The 19,424-nt window shown below is 52.1% G+C and overlaps 1 protein-coding gene across 4 annotated transcripts; it reads right to left on the reverse strand.

The window, feature by feature from the left end:
* Positions 1-122: 122 nt before the first annotated feature.
* On the reverse strand, positions 123-17,561 carry PKIG (cAMP-dependent protein kinase inhibitor gamma). 4 transcript variants are annotated; one of them, XM_058814851.1, is made up of 4 exons: positions 17,346-17,561; positions 11,785-11,852; positions 1,857-2,032; positions 123-1,024 (listed from the first exon to the last, which is right to left on the reverse strand). In XM_058814851.1, exons 3-4 carry the CDS (start codon positions 2,005-2,007, stop codon positions 945-947), a joined length of 231 nt encoding a protein of 76 aa, XP_058670834.1. In that variant the 5' UTR covers positions 2,008-2,032; positions 11,785-11,852; positions 17,346-17,561; the 3' UTR covers positions 123-944. The 4 variants fall into 4 exon arrangements, with proteins under 4 accessions (XP_058670834.1, XP_058670835.1, XP_058670837.1 ...); XM_058814852.1 differs by having other exon boundaries at positions 11,785-11,849; positions 17,346-17,503; XM_058814854.1 differs by lacking the exon at positions 11,785-11,852 and having other exon boundaries at positions 17,346-17,522.
* Between the last annotated feature and the right edge of the window lie 1,863 nt (positions 17,562-19,424).

Consider the following 19,424-nt stretch of genomic DNA (forward strand, 5'->3'; position numbering starts at 1 on the left):
TCTTCTTGCACAGATCTGTGTCTCCCTGTGAAACCACCCCACAGCTGAAGGCAAAACAAAGGAAGAAGAAACATCCAGACAGAAAGAAACCACCTTCAGTACTTGAAGGCTGTGTCATTTATTCCAACAACTTATGTAGTTTTATCAAACCATCTTTAACACAAAACATGTCTCCTTAAAGACAGAAGGGTGTGAGATCCTACCAGAGATCATCTCAGCTAACAGCTTGCAAAGTTTAGCCTGAATGTCAACAGTCAAACCAGCAAAATGTTTCTCCCCTCCCCTTAATAACATCTTGAAGTGTTCAAACCTGAAGAAGAAGATGCCTGTGGCTGGTGCTGCTGGGTCTCCAGGTGGGGCTGATCCCCACAGAGCTGTGCTTTGGTCCTTTCCTGATGCTAAGCAGCAGCAGCACAGGTGAGTGGTGTTGCCATGAGGGCAGCAGGACAGGCTGGGTCCTTTCCCCACTGCCCACCCTGATGAGGGGCCATGTGGACAATCCAGAGGCCAGGTCTAAGATCCAGATGAGGGTGAGGCTTAGAAAAACCAAGAATCTAAATTTCTAACCTATGGAAACAGAATAAATAATAGTCTAAATCTGCAAAGGAGGAAGGTACCTTGGACAGGAAAAATCTGGTGTGTCTATTATTACTGAAACTGTTTTTCCCCTAAGAGAAAATTGCAGCTAAGGCATCTTGAGAATGGCTCATACCACTACAACCATGGCAGTGTTGCTCTAAACCATTAGGGACGGGGGCAGAAGTCTTTTGGAGGTGCCAGTCCTTGCAAGTGTCTTGTGTCTCCCTACACAAGCACGGTTCCAGCAGAGGCATTTGACAGACAACTTGCTGTTCCAGGTTGGTTTTTGTCCACAGATTCCACAAATCCTTGTTTCATGTTCACAGCAAGGCCCTCCTCCTGCCCATCCCACACCCTTTTTGCTCTCATGGGGAGGGGCTGCTTTCCTGCCCCTTTGGTCTTGCTCCAGGGTCGTTGTCAGAAGAACTGGCATCTCTTTGGCTTTCTGCAGAAGGGAGGATTGGGAAGAAAGCACAGTTACACCCTGCTGAAGACACTTGAAGCCATCAGTGATTGCTACAGCTGATTTCATCCAGAGAGACAAAAGATTTTCACCTGAAGATCTATCTCTCCCCTCCTGTGCCCAGATACTTGACCCATCCATGAGAGTGTTCAAGGCCAGGCTGGATTGCACTGGGAGGCCTAGTGGAAGGTGTCCCTGCCCATGGCAGGGGGTCTTTAAGGTCCCTTCCAAACCAAACCACTTTTATAATTCTATGATTAAGCATATTGGGTTCTCCCTCCACATTCCTGGAGTAAAACCACTTCTCAACACACCTGACAATGCAGAGAGGGAGCCTCAAGGTAGGGATGTGCACTTGCCCAACTTTCAAGTGCTCCATAAGTGTTTTCCTGACAGCCTGGCAGAGCCTGAGCTGCTCTGGTAAAGCAGCTCCAATTTGTGCTTACTGTGGATGGGTGGATGGACACATGCTGGTATGGCCATGCTAAAAGAAATACAGCTGGGGTAATGAATGTATTAAAAGTTTTTTTATAGTTACAGGTTGTAGGCTAGAGAATTAAGCAAGTAAGGGGGAAAACTGAGTTTCCCTTCTACAGTGACAGTCTATGTTGTGTTGCTCATTAGTGAAATGAGAGCTTTGGACAGAGGATTGAAGCTCCTCACAGCCTGAGGGCCAGCAGGGTGATGCCTCTGCTACATCTGGGCTGCAGAGGGGAATTTGGACGTGGCTGCTGGTGTGAAAGTTATTTCTGTTGTTATTTGAAATACTGCAGAGCTATTTAAACATTGATTTTTTGTGTGTGTGTGAGCTCACCTGCTCCCTGCACAGCCAGCTCCCCCATGTCCTGGCTCAGCTGGCGCATGCTGATGGTGGTGGCCTCTCTCTCGATGTCATGGACAGCGTTCCTCCGGCCAGCCCGGTCACAGGAGATGAAGTCAGTGTAGGTGCTGGACTCCACCTCCATTGCATCTCTATTCACTTGCAAAATGCTGTGGAGAAAACACAGCTGTGAGGGCCAGGATGCTCAGCATGGTTCCCTCCATGTTGAGATGCCTCAGTTTTACTTTTCAAGGTTTTTTGCTTTCTCTCATCTATTCCATTCTTTTTCTGACCTGCTGAGATCTGTCAGTTTGTGACAAACCCTTGGGGTGGTGCTAGCTTTTAATGTTAAGAACTACATGTACTTTATTTACAATAATTTTCCAATACCTATCACCTATGTTAGACAGTCTGTCTCTATTCTAAACCAATCCAGAAGTGTCACCATTACAGCAGAAGACAGAGGACAAGAAGAACAGAACACACCTGTTGTCACCATATTGCAGGGGTTCCATACTGTTGTCTCCTTATCACAAAAGTTTCATACCTTCCTGATGTTTCTCATGGACAGCTCCTCAGAGCACTGACTCTTTCCTCTTCACAAAGCAGCCAACTAACCCCAGTACCCATCTCACCCAGCCACCCCACTCTTTTATAGCATCTTCTTCTCATTGGGTACAGCTGTGGCCTGTTAAAGTCAGGCCTGCTCCTAATCTTTGACAATTGGCCCAGCTGCAACTCCTTAGGGGTGAGATTACTTTCTACACTATCTTTATTTTCTTATATTCTATCCCCCTACACATGCCCAGATTCCTCCATCTTGCCTCTTGAACCCTCATTCTAAATCCCCAAAATTCTACTTTTTCACTCAGTGACAAATTAACTATCATTCTATTCAAACTCTTGTGGCTTGTAAATCCTCATATAAAGTTGGTAATTGTCTCCATGGGCTAAAATCAAAGGCACAGGTGTCTTTGATTCCGTGCCAAGGTCTCAGAGCCCCTTGCCAGGGTTTGGAGTCACCCAGGGCAGCCAGAGGGATGTCCTGGGTTCTGACAGGCAGGAGGGCCCCATCCCAGATTCCTGCCTTGTTCTGCCTTCCCCCTGCCAAGGCAGACAGGGTGTTTGTCCCTCCTGGGAGTTTCCAGCCTTCTCCTTTGGGCACACGAGGTCGCTTGCAGCAGCTTTTCCCTACAGGAAAAGCATTACAGAGAAAGCCCTGCTTCCTCCTCAAAATGCCACAGGAGCCTTGAACTCAGGCCAAATTTGGCTCACTGCTTGGGGGAGGGGGTGGTGATCCAACCTGAATTTGTAATGGGAAATGATGGATACCCACTGGAAAGTCAGGAGAGCAGGGAATATTTTATAGGTATGGGCTTGGGGCAGTACTGGCCTCCTCTGGCTGTTGGATGGCACTGAAGAAGCGCTGGGCTGGACTGCTGTGAGATAAACACTTTACCATGTGAAAATCAGCCCTCCTGTGAGACATTTGGATCCCTTCACTCCAGATTTGTGCCAGTGCCAAGTGCACAGCACCAAGAAAGGCCCGGAGCAGCCACTTGTCACATGCCAGCTCTGCTGTGAGCCAGCTCTGAGTGCAGCTGAGGAATCCTTAAGTTGCTGGGTTTTCATTCTGGCTGCTGGCTCCCCTTGCCAGCACTTGCACAGCACACAGAGTGCAGGATGGTGTTGTGGGCATCCTGGCTGCTGGGCACGGAGCTGGCACACACTGCCTCTGCACAGGAAACCTGGAGCCCTCAGTTTCTGCTCCTGTTTGGCACTTAGTTTTACTGCATGGAATCAAGAAATTAATTGCTGTCTTATCTGTGCCTCTGATCACTGTGAAATGTGCCTCCAGCCCTGCTGATTGCTGGCAGTGCCTGGAGCAGGCCCCATTAGAAACGCTCGTGTGCAGTGAAAACAAATTCATGCACATTTAATGCACGTTCACTGCCTTTGTGCCTTGCAGTTAATGACCCACAGAGGAGTTTGCTCAGCCTCCTTTACAAATCCTGCTTGATATTGATTTCTCTGCCAGGGTAATCTGTTGGCACATTCAGGCACCAGCCTGAACAGGAGTCACACTCCTCACTTTAATGTCAAGGCAGTAGAAAGGAGATGCAGATGAAGATGCAATAACTGGGATAAAAGAGGTCAGATTCTCTCTGTTCCTGAGTTGAGTAGGGTGCAGGAACCAAAACCCCACAGAAATACAGCATGTTTTGGCAGCCCCAGGGACTCCTCTCCTAGAGTGGTTGCCAGCTAAGGGAGTGCTGGCCCCAGCTCACTGGTGGGATGTGGGGCTTGGCCCACCCAGATCTTGCAGGAGATCCTGTTTCCCCAAAGCTAACAATTCTTGTGACCACCTGCCTCCTGTACAGACTTGGCATCCATCTAGCTCCTGTTAGATGAACCCAGGGAAAAGCTGCATCATTTGCCCCATGAAAAGATGCCCCAGATGTTTTTCCTCATCTTCCCTCCTTCCATCCCTGGGACAAGGCACCTACTCTGGATGAGCTCAGTGAGCAAAGTGCCTTCCCCCAGGACTGTCACAGACATGTTTTATGAAAAATCCTTTCCTTAGGATTTTTTCTCCTGAGAAGCTGAGAGGCCTCAGGAACAAAATGTAAACAATGGTATCTGCTGCTGTGGAATGCAACAGGTGCATCTGCGATTGGCCCGTGTTGGATGTTTGTAATTAATGGCCAATCACAGCACAGCTGTCCAGACTGTCTTAGTCAGACACAAGCCTTTGTTATCATTCTTTTTCTATTCTTAGCCAGCCTTCTGATGAAATCCTTTCTTCTCTTCTTTTAGTACAGTTTTAACATAATATATATATATCGTAAAATAATAAATCAGCCTTCTGAAACATGGAGTCAGATCCTCGTCTCTTCCCTCATCCTAAGAGCCCTGTGAACACCGTTACACAGGACAGGACAAGCATCCATCATTCCCAGACAAACTCTCAGAGGTCACTGCAGCCCAGACTTTGCTGAATTTCTACAGCTGCCAGGGAGAGCCCATAGGGACTGGGGAGGCTTCCCTAGAAACGATCCAGACAATCCCAGGTCCATCTCCAAGCACTCCAGAGCTGATCTGCTCCAGAGTCCTGCTGCCCTGGTCCCAGTGGGAGGACCAGCAGGTTTGCCCAAGCTGGGGAGCAGGAGCCAGCCCAGGGATGCAGCATTTTCCCTTGATGGAGCTGCCAACGGTAGCTTAATCTTAAACACGGGGCTTATTATTACTGGCAGTGCTGTGCCATAATAGTATTTAATACAATAATTTCCCCTCACACGGGAAAGGGATGGGATCCTGAATAAAGGCGGAAAGCAGCAGTGTGCAGCTCTGGCTCCCGGCTCGGTGGCCGGGAGATGGCGCATGGGATTTATTTATTTCAGTGCCTGGGAGGGCTCCTGCCTTCGGCTCTCCGTGCAAGGAGCTGGAGACAGGCAGATTTAACAGCGAAACTTTCATATCTGAGCAATTCCCCCGGGATTTTCAAGGTGGGTGGCTCTCAAAGCCCTTGCAGAGAGATTCCAGCCTCCTCCTCCAGGAGCTGTTGGGCTGAGAGGGTGATGGGAGCAGTTGTGATAGGAAAACCCGACTTTTCAAACAGCATTTCCATAATTCCAGGCACAGAACCCCAGTTCTGTGGGTTTTCACTCAGTTACTGCTTTTAACATCTTTCAGGAGCTGCAAAGGAACTACCTTCCCTCTTATCTACATAATTCAGTGTCACCTGAGCCTGTGTCACTGTGGGCAGTCGGGGTGGCACAGGGTGCAAAGGGAGCTGCATCACCTGCTGGCTGCCCACCTTGGGTTTTTCATTCTCCTGTGGACAGGAAGATGGGCCTGAAATTGCAGGAATAATCCCATGGCACACACATACAACGTGCAAAGGTTTCCAGGGCTCTTCACAGAGGTGATTCAGAGGGTCCTTTCCTGCCCTCCCTTCCCTCTCTGCTGCTGGTGTAACAGGAACAGCCCCTGTGCCCTGAGCACAGCGTGCCAGCCTGCAGGGATGGGGCAGGGAAGCTGGGATCTGCTGCCTCTTGCACATCCCTCAAATCTTTGCTGCTTGGAGGGAGGCAGTGTCCCCTCTGCCATGGGGATGTGCTGCTGCCTCTCCTGGGGCAGCTGGCCACAAGTGAAGAAGCCCCTCACAAGCTGCCACTGCCACCAGGAGTGTCCCCAGAGCTGCCTCTGCTCCTGAGCCTGCATCTGCCAAGCTCTTTGGTTTGGACTTATTTTTCTGTGGTGTCATGTGAGTACTAAAAATTCTGAGCTGTAGTAGTCTTGGCTTTGCTGGTGGGGACTTGGCTTCCTGAGTGGTTTTGCTGTTGGTTTGCACCTGGGCTTGCTGGCATTTTCCAGGGAGATCACCCAGCAGCTGACACAGCAGCTGGCTCAGCCCTGGGGGCTGCAGCTAAACCAGCCCTACCCATTCTGGGGCTGACTTTTGCCCATTTAGAAGGTGGGTGCTAAGAGTTTAAAGGGTTAAATGTTTCCTCTGCCTTTTGGTGGAATAAACTGAGGCGTTTCTTTTGGCTCAGCTCCATGTCCCATTGGGTTCCACAAGCCTGTATTTAATTCCTGTGTCCCCTTTGCCTCCTTCTCAGCACAGATGTCAGGGACTGCAGCAAAACAGCTCCTGCACACAAGGTCAGAGTGGCAGAGAGGTGACCTGGGCACACCTGGCAGGTGACCCTCAGCCCAGGGCTCTGCCCAAGCGCTGCCACCCCAGCAGTGCCCAGGGCTGATCCCTGGGGCTGGGTGGATGCTACAGTCACAAGGAAACCCTTTCACACAATCCTTGTCTAGGTTAACCTCCTTATTGCCAGGAAGGGCTATTTTTGGGTGCTGGCTATCAGCAGGCTGGGCTGAACTCAGCCATTCCCCCTGCCTGCTTTGTGCCTCCTGCTCGGCCCCTCTCACCTTTCTCACCTTGTTCTCTGCACACTCCAGAGCCCTGGGGCAGCTCAGGCCCCTGCTGGCACATCCAGAGCACAGCCCTGCCCTCCGTGCTGTGCTGTCCCTGGGACACCTGAGGCAGGACAGGGACACCCTCAGGCAGTTCCCAGCTTCAGGAGCCCTTCCCAGGGGGCTGCAGCCCAGCTTTGGCCTCGTGCTGCCCATTCCAGTGGCAGCTGGGACCAAGAGCTGCAGGTTTTGCTTGGAGGCAGCTCCCACATCCCAGAGCCCAGCCCAGGACATGCTCTCCCTCCTGCCTGGTGGATTTAACCTCTTCCCACTGGCACCAATCCTGCTGGTTCCTGGGCAGTAAACCTGGGAAAGTGGGGGCAGATTTTATAATCAGTGGATTTAACACTCTCCAAACTCCTGGAGTCGTAAAGCCCCAAAGCTGAACAAAATCTGGGGTAAAATTCCAAATTTCTGCTTGGGAATGGAGATCTGACCCCTTTTTCTGCTCAAGCATCACATCCCACCAGCGAGGCATGGAGTGGGGCAGCCTCCTTGCAGCTCTGCTCATGGTGCCCCTTGCCCTTTCATTCCACGGTGCAGGGACTATTCTTAGACCTCTCCTGCTGGGGCCGGATCCATAACAACAGCAAAACACTCACCAGCCCTGCTGGGCTTTTAAAATATTTACAGTGCAGGATGGTTTACCGAAGAGGGGGGCCTGGTAGAGCACAGAGAAGGAAGCACCGGGATTTCTGTGCTCCCTGGGGGTTTGCTCTGAGGTTTCCTGCTGGGACAGTCACATCCAGCGAGCAGAAAAAAATATCCTGCAGGGCTGAAGGCAGCACTTGAGGTCAGGGGGTTTCCACCAACTGTCTGACAAGATCCAGATGGAATTTCAGCAAATTTTCCACTGGGCCTTGTCTGGGAACATGCATGAGGGGGTGTGGATCAGAGAGGAAGGGTTCTGTAATGGGGCTATTGGGGTATTTCCAGCCAGGGCTCTGTAATGGGGTTATTGGGGTTTTTGGGCTTATTGAGGTATTTTGTGACTGTGCTTTATGTCTCATGATCCCTATGCACCACAGCTCAGATCCATGGCCAGAAACTGAGCTGAAATGCAGCTGAGGATGAAGATGGTGCTGTTGGGAGCCCAGCCTGGCTGCAACAAGCTGTGTGAGGCTGGGCACAGGGTCTGCACCAGAGCTGCCCTGCTTTCCTCTTTGCCCTGTGTGCTGGTGCTGAGGGGTCTCACTGGCCAGAACTGGCGTGCTCCAAACTCCTGAGCTCTGACTGTGCTGGTTTGCTGAGGAAACAGGAGCAGGGCAGCAGCCTGATCTCGTCCCAGGACACGTCCATCTCCTGTGCTGAGCAGCTTCTGCCCAGGCAGGAATAGCACAGAAAAACCTCACCAGACTTCAGTGCTGAAGAGACATCCAGCACATCTGTATTTATGGAAGGTTTTTGCTGTGGGATTCCTTGTAATAACTCTGCACCCTCAGGCTCTTACACTAGAAATGATAAATTCAGCCAGGACAGACATCACAGCTGCTCCAGCCCCTGCAATGGCTTTGCAGGAACAGAGCTTCCAGCATTCTCTAGGACTTGCTGGAAAATTTTAATTCCTTCAGGAGGAGAGCAGATACAGCTGAGGTTCAGTGTCCACAAATAGATTACTTCTTTTCATTTGGCCTGGTTTTACAGTATAAAGATCATTTCATGCCTGTAGAACTGATAACCAATTGCTAAGCCCCGTGTTTAAGTTTACGCTTAGACTGACTCCTCTGTGACTTCACAAACTTTGTATTTAGCTCTGCCAAGCTCCCCAGACTCCTTCCCCTCCCTCCTGGCCTTCAGCAGAGCCCCCCACTGCAGAGCCCTCGCTGTCCCAAGGCACCTCCTGCTGTCCCACATCCCCGCAGCCACTGCCTGGCTCCCCACTGATGTAAGAAATGCTGCAGCCAGATTTCAAACTCCCAGCTGAGCCTTGGAATGGGGCAGGGCGAGCCCTTGTGTGCTCTGCTCTGATCCCCAGGGGACAGGGGGAGCTTCGGGGAGGCAGCAGGGCAATGCTCAGCCCCAGTGGACTCCTGTTAGCATCAGGGTGTGGGAGAGAACTGCCTGCTTGTCCGTCCATCCATCCATCCATCCATCCATCCATCCATCCATCCATCCATCCATCCATCCGGCAGCCCAGTGCCCAGCCCTGGCCACCCCCATGCCTGCAGGAGGCACCACCCCTCTGTCAGTCCCCCCAAGGCACAGGGGCTGAGGATCTGTTCCAAAAATCCTCCACCATGGGAAGAATCACTGTTGGATGGAGCCCCTCTGCTCCTCCCTCCCCTCACTACAGCTCAAGCCTCTTCTGCAGCTTCTAGCTAAGTTGATTAATGGAAATAATTGGTCTCTTTGTGCATCTGGAGACAGTTGCCCTGACAGCAGTTGTATTTTTGTTTTGTTCCCAGGTCGAGCTTGTTTTTCCCATCTCTCTGCCTCAAGGTGCTAATGAATGTGGGCACTCTGGTTTAGCTCCCTCCAAAAGACACCCATGGCTCTGAGGGATGGGTGACAGTGGGGATAAGGCACCCTGAGCCCCTGCAGGCCTTCAGGACATGGCAGGCTGGCACCTTTCTCCATTTTCACCCCCAAGGCAGGCTTGTACTGGATGGACACAGCTGTGGCTTTTGCATGGCAGAGAGAAGAGAGCCAAATCCTCACCCAGAGCAGCCATGAACACCCACAGCACCCTCTGTCCCCTCTCAAAGCTCTAAGGAGTCTGAGGCTTTGAGTCCCTTCTCCATTACTTTTATTTTCTCACAATTTCTTACTTATTTGCATTTATGTGTCAACGTATTTTTACACAAAAATCTATGTGGAAGATCTGCTGGTGCCTGAAGCTACAAAGCAGACAAGCCACAGGCCAGTGGCCCTTCAGCTGCAGAAGCCCCCCAGCTGCTGTGGCAGGCAGGTCCCAGGTATATATACATATATATATATCCCCCTGTGATATCACCCTGTCACACCCAGGCCCTGGGCTGAACTCCTGTGCAATGGGGATCCCCTTCAGGCTTGGGCTCCTGCCCTCCTCCAGACTGCTCATGAAGGAAATGAACAGTTGGATTCCACCTCAAAGGCTGGAGAATCCCCAGCAGTCCCACAGCTCAGAGGCACCAACCTCTGCGTGAGCATCACCCTCTAAAGCCCCACCTGAATTCCTGGCCCAGGGATGCTCAACCCCAGCACGAGCTCCCCAAGACCTTGCAGGGTAAGGAGGAGTCAGACAAGCGCTGAGGAGATGCAGCTGGGGCTGTTTTCTGGCACATGTGAGAGGAAGGCAAAGCCACAGCAGCCTTTGGTGGTGTAGCTCTGTTTCTGGGTTGAGGGAGACCTCTCTGCAAGTACAGAGGCAAACAAGGATAAATCCTTATTTTTCTGCCCAAAATGAAGCAGAGTCCAGCTCATTGTGATCTGCTGCTGTGGGAAAGCAGGGCTTGCAGGACTGGGGAGGAGCTGTGAGGGCTGTGACTGGGCAGCTTTGGCTGGGGAAGCTCTGCTCAGCTCAGGGTGCCTGGAGCTGAGACAGCCTCGGTGGGGCTTGCACAATCCCACAGGAATCTGCATCCAGCATCCAGAGAGCCCTCCTGACTCAGAGCAGTGCAAGGGGCTGACAGAAAGGCTGTGGAGCCTCCTGGGGTGCCCTGGCAGCTCCCAGGTGCCTAAAAATAACCAGGGCACCTCCTAAGAGTGTCTGTCAGCACAGAATGAAGCTGGTTAGCAAAGCCAGGCTCAGCTCTGCTCCCTGGGCTTGGCTGCCCTGTGTAGCTGCTCCACTGCAGGGACCCCCACCCTGGGGCAGTGCTGGCTGTGGCAGGGGGATGGGGGAGATCTGGCTTTGGGGCTACTCCCCCAGAAAAGGGGAGTGCTGGGGTTCAGAGCAGGCTGGCACTGAGGGGTGGCTGAGGCTCCAGGTGGCCCCATGGCTTCTGTCACCCAACAGAATCAGGAGCCCCTCTGGCAGTGCTGCCCTGCTGGGAGCCCTGTCTGGGCAGGGGAAGCTCTGCAGGCCTGCACCCTCCTTTGCTGAAGATTTCTGTGATGGATTTCAGTTCCCTTACAGCTGTGCCAGGTGCCAGCAGCTCCTGACCCTCCCTGCAGGCAGGGTGAACCTTTCTGCCTGAGTCCCCAGGGATGTGACATCCAAACCTGAGCCGAAGTGCTGCTGGAGATGAGCCTGCAGCACTGCCCTGGGGGTGCTCAGTGATCACTGCCAGCCTCAGGAAAGGGAAAGCTCCCAACAAAATCAATTGCCAGGTATTTCATGTGCAGCCTGGCGGACACAGGGTGTGTGCAGCACATTTGGGAAGTGCTGGATGGAGAGATGAACTGAGACACCGGCAAGAGGAGGGATCTCTGTGTGCACCACAGTCCTGAGCTCCTGCACTGCAGAGCCCACCCAAAACAGCCCTGGCAGCTCTGTGCAAAGGCCAGCAGAGGACAAGGAAAGCAGTGCCATATCTGAGGACAGTGGGGATGCTCTGAGTGCAGGAGCCACGGGTGAAACCACAGAGAGGATTTGCCATTTCTGCAGGAGCTGGGAAAGGTTCAGCTTTGGGGGTTCCCTGGATTTGCTGGGCTAACTTCACACACAGAACAGAACTCACATCCAAACAACATTGCCCTGCAAAGCATCTGGGCAGCCTTTGCCAGGATTTGCACTGCACTGGCAGGGAGAGGCCATGGAGCACAACTGGCACTGTGGCTGCCTGCAGTCACAGCTGCAACGTGGCTTGGTACAAGGACACGTGGATAATACAGCAGGAAAATAATTACAGCAGAATTGTTGGTAATTTTTTCCTCTTAGCAGCTTTCTAGCATCTAGTAATTCAGAATACAGAGGGGAGGTCAAGTGACTCAATGCTACAGGAAGGAAAAAACCCATTTCTGTTTGCCATATTTCCCTGTGAATAAAAGCTTTATGAGCCATAGTGTGAGTCCCTACCTGATTTAGAGGACTTTCCTTCTGGACATGACTTCAAACACGCTTCATGCACAGCAGGACAACAGCTTCTGGGAAAGAAGGAGGGAAAAAAAAGTAAGAAAACATGATGTGTGCTTGTTTTGGGAAGCACAAAGCTCAGCTGCTGTGTGAGCAGCACAGGGGTGCCAGGGCTCTGCCCAGCAGGCTCAGATGGAGCCTGGCTTGGGGGGCACAGCAGCCCAGGGGCTCTGGGATGTTGTGTTCAAATGGCACCTCCTCAGGAGGGTTTGAGCTAATGGACTTGGACTGTTGTGTCAAAGCCCATGGAAAGTCCAGCACAGAGAAATCCTCTTTGCTTTTGCTGCTTTCCTCGCCCTCCCACAGGTGCTGGGAGCACTGGCACAGCTCCTGTCCTGACCTGCACTGCAGCTGCCTCCAGACCATGAATGAATATTGGTTTGCAGCTCTTTAAAGAAGTGAAACTCCCATATCAGCTCCTCTGAGATGAAAGGGGAAGTTTAATCTGGTTCTGGTCGCTCTGCTGGGTCTGTGTCCAGCCCTTTGGGTCCCTGCTGTTTGTGCACAGCTGAGCTCCTCCTGCTGTCCCCAGGCCCTGCTCAGACATTTCCTCTGTGGCCTCAACATCTGTGGGTGCTTTGCAATCCCTGACCTGCAGAGCCCAGCCAACAGGACACTTGCTTATTTTAGCAGCTGTTTCAGCTTTCTGACTATTTTGGAACATCACGGACTGTGTTTTTCCCTTTGTCCCAGGGACAAAGCAGAAATGTTAGCAGAGCAGAAATGTTAGCAGAACAGAAATCAAGAGATGAGCCACTTAACCATATAAGCAGTAGCTCATCCAGCAGTTCATCTGTCTGGTCCATCTGGGCTGAGCACCACTGAGACTGGAACTATTTCCCATCATTTTCCAAACTGGGACAGATCCACAGCCTTTCTCTTTATTTTTTTGACCCACTTTCAAAACTTTGTAGTTGGAGCTGACTACTTGCTGGCTCTGGCCCTGCTTCAAGGACAGGGCACTTGCTGCTTTTATGTGTCAGTTTGCCCATCTGTTAAATGGAGCTATTAATACTCCCTCCCCCTGTTAGATGCTTCAAATATTTTAAAGCACTTTCAGCTCTGCAGATGACAGGCTTGCAGAAGTGGAAAATGCTAATTATGATCATGACAGGAGCTAAACAAAGACACAGGGATTTAACAATAAACTTTTGTTAGTCTTAACCCCATTTATAGCAAAGTGCTTACTGGAAACCCTGGACCGGAAAAGAAACAGCATTCCCACAACTCTGGGAATATGCACTGCCCTTTTTGGAGACCACACAACCAAACAAAAGCAGGAAGGAAGAAACACAGCTTTGGAAACCCACAAGCCTTTATTTTCCTCCTTTGCCTTCCTGCCCTGGCTTGTGTGTTCCACTGCCCAAACAGTTAAACCTCCTGCACTTCAGCAGTGTTGCAAAATATCTCCAAACATGTGGGCCCCTGCCAAGAGAGGCTTAAAGTAAACTGGAGCAGCAATGATGCTCTCAAGTAGAAGTTAGCACTGAGCAGCACTGTTTGTGATGGGACACGATGGGAAACTCCCATTTTCTCTCTCAAAAACAGCTGATTTTGGAGACAAAAACTCTTTAGCAGCTGGTGTTGGCTTTCCAACCCTGCAGGCCTGGCTCTACCTAGGTGTTCCTCCTCACAGCCCTTGCTTGGGCAGATTTGCAGCTCCATCCCCAAAGGCTCATCCCCTTCTGCCTCACCTGGTCCTGCTGCTCCCAGGGTGATGGGCAGAGCTCCATGGGCCCCTCAGCACAAAGGCCAGGCTGTTTGGAACTTTATGGTGGCACATGGATTGGTGCCACCTAAGGATGGGCTACAGGGAATTGTTAAAGAACACGTTGTTTTGTAGTTTAGTCCTGGAACACATCAAGGTACCGTGGATTATTTTGAGACTCTAGTGGAAAGGATCATGGGCTAGATGGCATCCATAGCCCATCAGGATGAATTACAAGGGAATCAGCATAGAATTATAGAATAATTTAGATTGAAAAAGATATTTAAGGTCATCAAGTCTACCACTAAGGCATGTCCCTACATCTTTTTAATATCCACAATCTTTTTAATATCTCCAGGAACAGTGACTCTACTGCTTCCGTGGGCACCCTATTTCAGTATTTGACAGCCCTTTTGGTGAAGAAATTTTTTCCTAATATTCAACCTAAACTTTCCCTGGTGTAACTTAAGACCATTTTCTCTCATCCTATTCGATGTGCACGTTTCACATGTTTGAGGTTCAGATTCCCTCCACGGCAATCAGCTGTTACCCAAAAGGAGCAAACACATGGAACAACCTCAGTTGTCTCAGCATTCAAAATGAATGCACGCTCCAAAAAAACCCACCCCAGAATGGTTTTTTGGCAGAATCCAAGACTATTCTACACGACAGCTGTTGTGGTGCTGCTTTGATCCAGGGAGGAAACCCTTCCTGGGTTCCCAGCAAGGTGACAGCAGCAGAGGGAAGGTTGAGAAGGTTGTCCTTGTGTCTCCTGGCTGCTGGGTAAACACCAGGCTGCATGCAGGGCTGAGCAGGGCAGCAGCCTGGCCCTCCCACAGCAGCCAGACTGCCTCATTTAGTGTCTCCAGCAGCAGCTGGCATCCCCAGCCTCAGACACACAAGAAAACCTCTAATTGTAATGGAATGCCTTCCATAAGTCACTAATGACTCTGAACCAGGAGGTGTTACAATCCTTACAGTGCAATGTCCTCTTAATCACAGCCAGGATTGTTTTGTTACTGAGATAACTACCTGATGTCCATTAAAATGCCTTCAGAGCTCTTTGCTCCACCGGTATCTCATGGCAATGAGCACCACAGATTAATTACACTTTGTGGGAACAGTAACTCCAGTAAAGTTGGTGACGCTGTGGTGGGGACATGTTTGGCTTATGACATCACTGCAAATATCAACAGAAATGGCATTTTGGTGCCGCCAGGGAGTTCCCCAGCAGGGCTTGCGACCAGCACTGCGCCTGCAGGGAGGAGCTGTGCAGAGAGCACCTGGCACAGAGGGCTCTCCTGGGAGGGGAAGTGCTGGGGAGCTCACTGTGGAAACCAGAAATGAGTGGTGTAAAGTACACATTGCCTTGGGCTCAAAGAGAGTGAGAGTTTTGAAGCAGGGCCCAGGGCAGTTCATAGTCCAACTGCTGCTCTTCCTGCTTGTGCTGCAGGTTCCAGGCAGGAGCGACCTCAGCCTCTCTAACTGCCACCATGAGGAGCTTGGGACATGAACCTTCCCTTCTCCCTGGCTGCTGGCAAGCCTGGGGAGCAGCTTCCCTTATGACTTGTCTTATTCTAGTTCTAAGCAAAAGACAACTAGAAGCAATGGGCTTTTTCCCCTCTCATCCTCTCTGAAATGGGTGTTGTGATGGAAAACTTATTTTCCAGTTCAGTCCATATAAACAGCTTTGGTGACATTAAAGAAAAATGGTGTGGAGAAACAAATGGAATGTTAAAATGGGAGCAATCAGAACAGGGTGACACAGGCAAACAAAAAACCAGGTTGAACCTTCTGCTGTTCCTTTTGGCTTTGTAGATTCATCCCCCATTCTGCCACAGACCTGTGTGAGCGCAGGGAAAGGATCTGCTTTGTGCGAGACCCATGTAAAACAGGAATGATGCTGTGCTTGGGTGCCCAGACAGGCTGGAGGCATTAATGCACAGTAGTGTGCTGCAGGAACTGGCTCTGAAATGTGGGAGATCAGGAAATGTTAGCAGCTTGGAAAACGTCTTCCATGGTTATTTTGGGTGGCAAGGTTGTGTGCCTGTGGGTATTCCTCCGAGTGGGATCAAAATTACGTTGATTTTTCTTTGGAATGAGAGGAAAAAGCAAAACTCCCCATCCTAGCTCCTCATGAGCCTGTACACCCCTCAGAACCAGCCTTGGTACAGAAGTGCCAGGTGGTTGGAGGATGCACAGCTGTGAACATTCCTGGGTTTCATCTCTTCATGGCCAAGGTGCCCATGTGCTGTAGCCAATGCTCTCCAGTTCTCTAAGGCATCTGAGTCTACACTCTGTGGAAATTGTCCCCCAAAACAAGGGCATGGGGTGCTCACATCCCCATGGAACTCTGTCTGAAGGACTCAATGCTGTGTTCTGTGCCCAAGGTATATTAAGATCTAATGGTATATCCATGATTATAAACAGCCATTTAACCTGCATCTGCATTACAAAATAATAAAAGCCATTGAGGATCTCTTCATGGATCCTTCCTTCTGAAACACCATTGCTCACAAGAGCTGAAAGGTGGCAATTTCTCAGCAGGGTGGCCACACATTAGCAGGGTGGTTCCTTCCAGCCAAGAGTCTCTGAAGCCAAGCACTGCCCCACGCCAACCAAGCCAGGCACGCTGAGCAAACAGCCCAGAGCTGCAGGGGCTGTCACCATGGGAGAGTCTCAGCCACCCAATCAAGCCATACCCACCCCACAAATGTCCCTTCACCCTTGCATGGCAGCAGCATCCCTGCTGTGGCTGTCTGTGCTCATTGACCCCAGCGTGTCCTCCTCCCATTTGAGTCACCAGCACGGCCACCCAGGGCATTGCCTCTGCGTTCACAGCTATGCTTGGCTCTTGGTCTGCAGAACCATTCACCCCTTCCAAGCAGTGGGAAATTTCCCAAACACGCCTTTGGGGCCGAGGCATTGCATGCATGTGAAAGCTCCCCACCACGGCTCGCCACCAGCTGCTATGGGGAATCCAGAGGGAGGAAAGACACACAGCTCCGAGGTGGAGGAATTTGCAAAGCCTCTTGAGAATACCACCACACAGCAGTTCTTTTTTTATCCCGAGTCTTTGCCTTTTCAAACATTTGCTTGGAAAGCCGGATGCCGGCAAGTCTCCGAGCCTGCTCCTGCTGCCACGCTCCCAAAGCTCCGCAATTGCGAGGGGAGTCCGGGCAGCCCCCGGCTCCTGACATCCCCAGGGATGGATTCCCTGACATCCCGAGGGATGATTCCCTGATATCCCGAGGGATGGATTCCCTGACATCCCGAGGGATGGATTCCCTGACATCCCGAGGGGTGATTCCCTGATTCTCTCCCAGCACGGACCCGGGTGCCTGTCCCGCTCCCATGCGAGCACAGAGCAGCTCCCGTGCTGGAAGGGATTCCCTCCGGCAAACCGCTCACAACAAGCGGACACATGTAGGAAATGAGGCCAGAAATCCCCACGGGGGTCAGTCATCCACGGTGCTCTGTGATTTCCGTGCTCTGAGCCTTCTCTCCCCGCTACCCCTTGGCAGAACCGCGTTATTTCCGAGCGGAGCAGCCGCCGCCTCCCTTCCATCAGCCTGCGAGCGGCTTCTCCCTCCCAGCAGCACAAAACCCGGGATGCAGCGCTGCTGTTTGAGCCCACGGTTTGCCGGCTCCAAACCCCTCGCTGCTCGCGGTCGGCTGGGTAAAAGTTCACCGAATCTCCCAACAAACCGCGCTGGTGGCACGGCCAGAATTGCTCCTGGCTGCCCTCCAGGACAGGTGTCCCTGTCACCCCCCGCCCCAGCACAGCCCCACTTACAGCCCCGGCTCCCGGCGCTGCCAGCCCGCGGTCGCAACGCCGAGGAGGGGATGGATGGATGGATGGATGGATGGATGAGGGGATCGCGGCTGGATCCCACCCTCCTGCCCTCTCTGCCCTCTCTGCCCTCCTGCCAAGCCGGCCGGGAGCCTCGCAGCCTGTTCCAGACTCGCAGTTTCCTTCTGCCGGGAGCTGCTAAATGAAGTTGCACTTGCGGGGCCAAGGGGCGTGTTCTCCTCCCCGGAGTCAGTCCCTGCCTGCTGTAATCCAATGCTCTGCCCGATGATGTCAAGCGGCTCCCGCTCGGCTCCCACCTTACAGTCGGCAGCAGGGATCCGTTTCCTTTTCGCAGCGATCTTTGTTTAGCTTGGGCTTGTAACCCCATCCCCCGGCAGCTGCGTGTGCCCGAGCATCCTCCCCGCGATGCTCAGCGCTGGGCTTTCTGCCGCCGGGCGCTCCCTCCTGCCTGCTGCTCGCCCAGGGGTCCCACCTGCATCCCACCCTTCATCCTCCCCACCAGGATGGCCAGAGACACCATCACACCCCTGCAGCCTGAGCGATCCCACCAGGTGTAGCACGGTGAAAGTGCCTCCCAAGAAAATCCTTTGTGCCTCCCAAGAAAAACCTTTGTGCCTCCCAAGAAAATCCCAGCTCTGCGTTGTTCTGGAGTGCTTCTTGCTCCTCTGCCTCCCATGGAGTAAATCCCAGGAGTATTTCAGCTCATCTGCCCCTGAGTGCTGACTGTATTTGGGGGTGAAGTGCAGAGCTGGCTGGTGGCAGCACCTGGATTTAAGGGGGAAGGTGCAAAGGCAGTACCCCATTTAAAACACACAGCTTTGTAGCACCCTGCTGTCTCCCACACACCCTGAGAGTTCTCAGGGAGCTCGAGGTCACTACAGAGAAAAGGAAATTTTGGATGCTCTTGGTACCACATAGATTGAGGAATGTCCCTGTAGCTGGCATCACCTCCTGGTGTCCCAGCAGCCTTGCAGACCCCGCTGGGTGGCTGAAACCAAACAATCAAGGTTGCAGTCATCCTGTGGGCCTGAGCTCCTGCCTGGCCCCACCAGAGTGGAGGGAAGGTGTGTGAGCACACAGGAATGTGCACAGTGCTGCCTGGGACAGGGCTCATTAGTGCTAATAGCTTTGCTGAGAGAGTGAAAGATTTGCTCCATCCCTGCCCTAAGACACTCAGGTCCTCGCAACTCAGCTGGGGAGCACAAAGGGTGTTTGCCAAGGAATGGATCCAGCCCCCAGTCGAGCTGGGCGAGTTTTTGTTTCAGGTTGCATGCAAAGTGAGTGATGTGAGCCAGGAGCACTTTCCCAACTCACTGTCTCACTTAGCACCAGGCAGGCACAGAAGCTGCATCTCTGCATTCCTGCAGCTCTCCCATGACAGATGGGAGCCAGAGCCACCCAGTGCCAGGTGAAAAGCATCAGCCTCCCCTCCCACCCCGGCACCACCCTGCACACTTGGACCTTTTCCACCTCTGCTGCCATCACCACCTCCAGCCAGAATCTGTGTGTGGCCAAAAACGTGGTGATTGCTGTGAAAGATACCCAGAGGATCAGAGGAAGAGATAAAAGCACCAACAACAGCAGCAAGCAGCACAGGAAACACCCTGATGACAATACTGTGGCACAGATGAAGGGGAGTGGACCTCAGCAGAGCAAAACACACCCAATGCTCTGTGCATCCCTAAACCGACCTGGTGCAGCCTCCTGACTCAGCTCAGTTTCAGTTCAGCCCCAAGAAGCCCACCTGGTTTCCTGAGGTGCATTGCCTGGCAGAACTCATCTCCCTCCAGCTGTTTTGAGTCACACATTGCTGCTGCTCACCCAAAAGCAGTAGCAAGGGATTCACCACAATGCCCTGTCTGTCTCCACGAGCTGCCAGGGAGGGAGAAGGGCACAGACTCAGGAGACTGCTGGGCTGGTCTGGCCAAGGCTGCAGTTTTCCCTTTACTCCAGCTGACATTTGAAAGGGATCCAGAAGGTTATAGCTCCACACTAACACTTGGAGCACAGGGTTTGGAGGCCAAGTCTGGTAAGAATGCAAGTGCTACCCCAGTCACCCAG

This window comes from Ammospiza caudacuta, chromosome 15, assembly GCF_027887145.1.
Source record: "Ammospiza caudacuta isolate bAmmCau1 chromosome 15, bAmmCau1.pri, whole genome shotgun sequence".
Classification (NCBI taxonomy): Eukaryota; Metazoa; Chordata; class Aves; order Passeriformes; family Passerellidae; genus Ammospiza; species Ammospiza caudacuta.

What these genes read in the sequence shown, in the direction of transcription:
- PKIG (XM_058814851.1), bottom strand. Translation starts at nt 2,007, where the DNA reads ATGGAGGTGGAGTCCAGCACCTACACTGACTTCATCTCCTGTGACCGG. An exon ending in GCTGGCTGTGCAGGGAGCAG is followed by an intron (nt 1,025 to 1,856) that starts GTGAGCTCACAC and finishes TCCCTTCTGCAG; the next exon opens with AAAGCCAAAGAGATGCCAGT.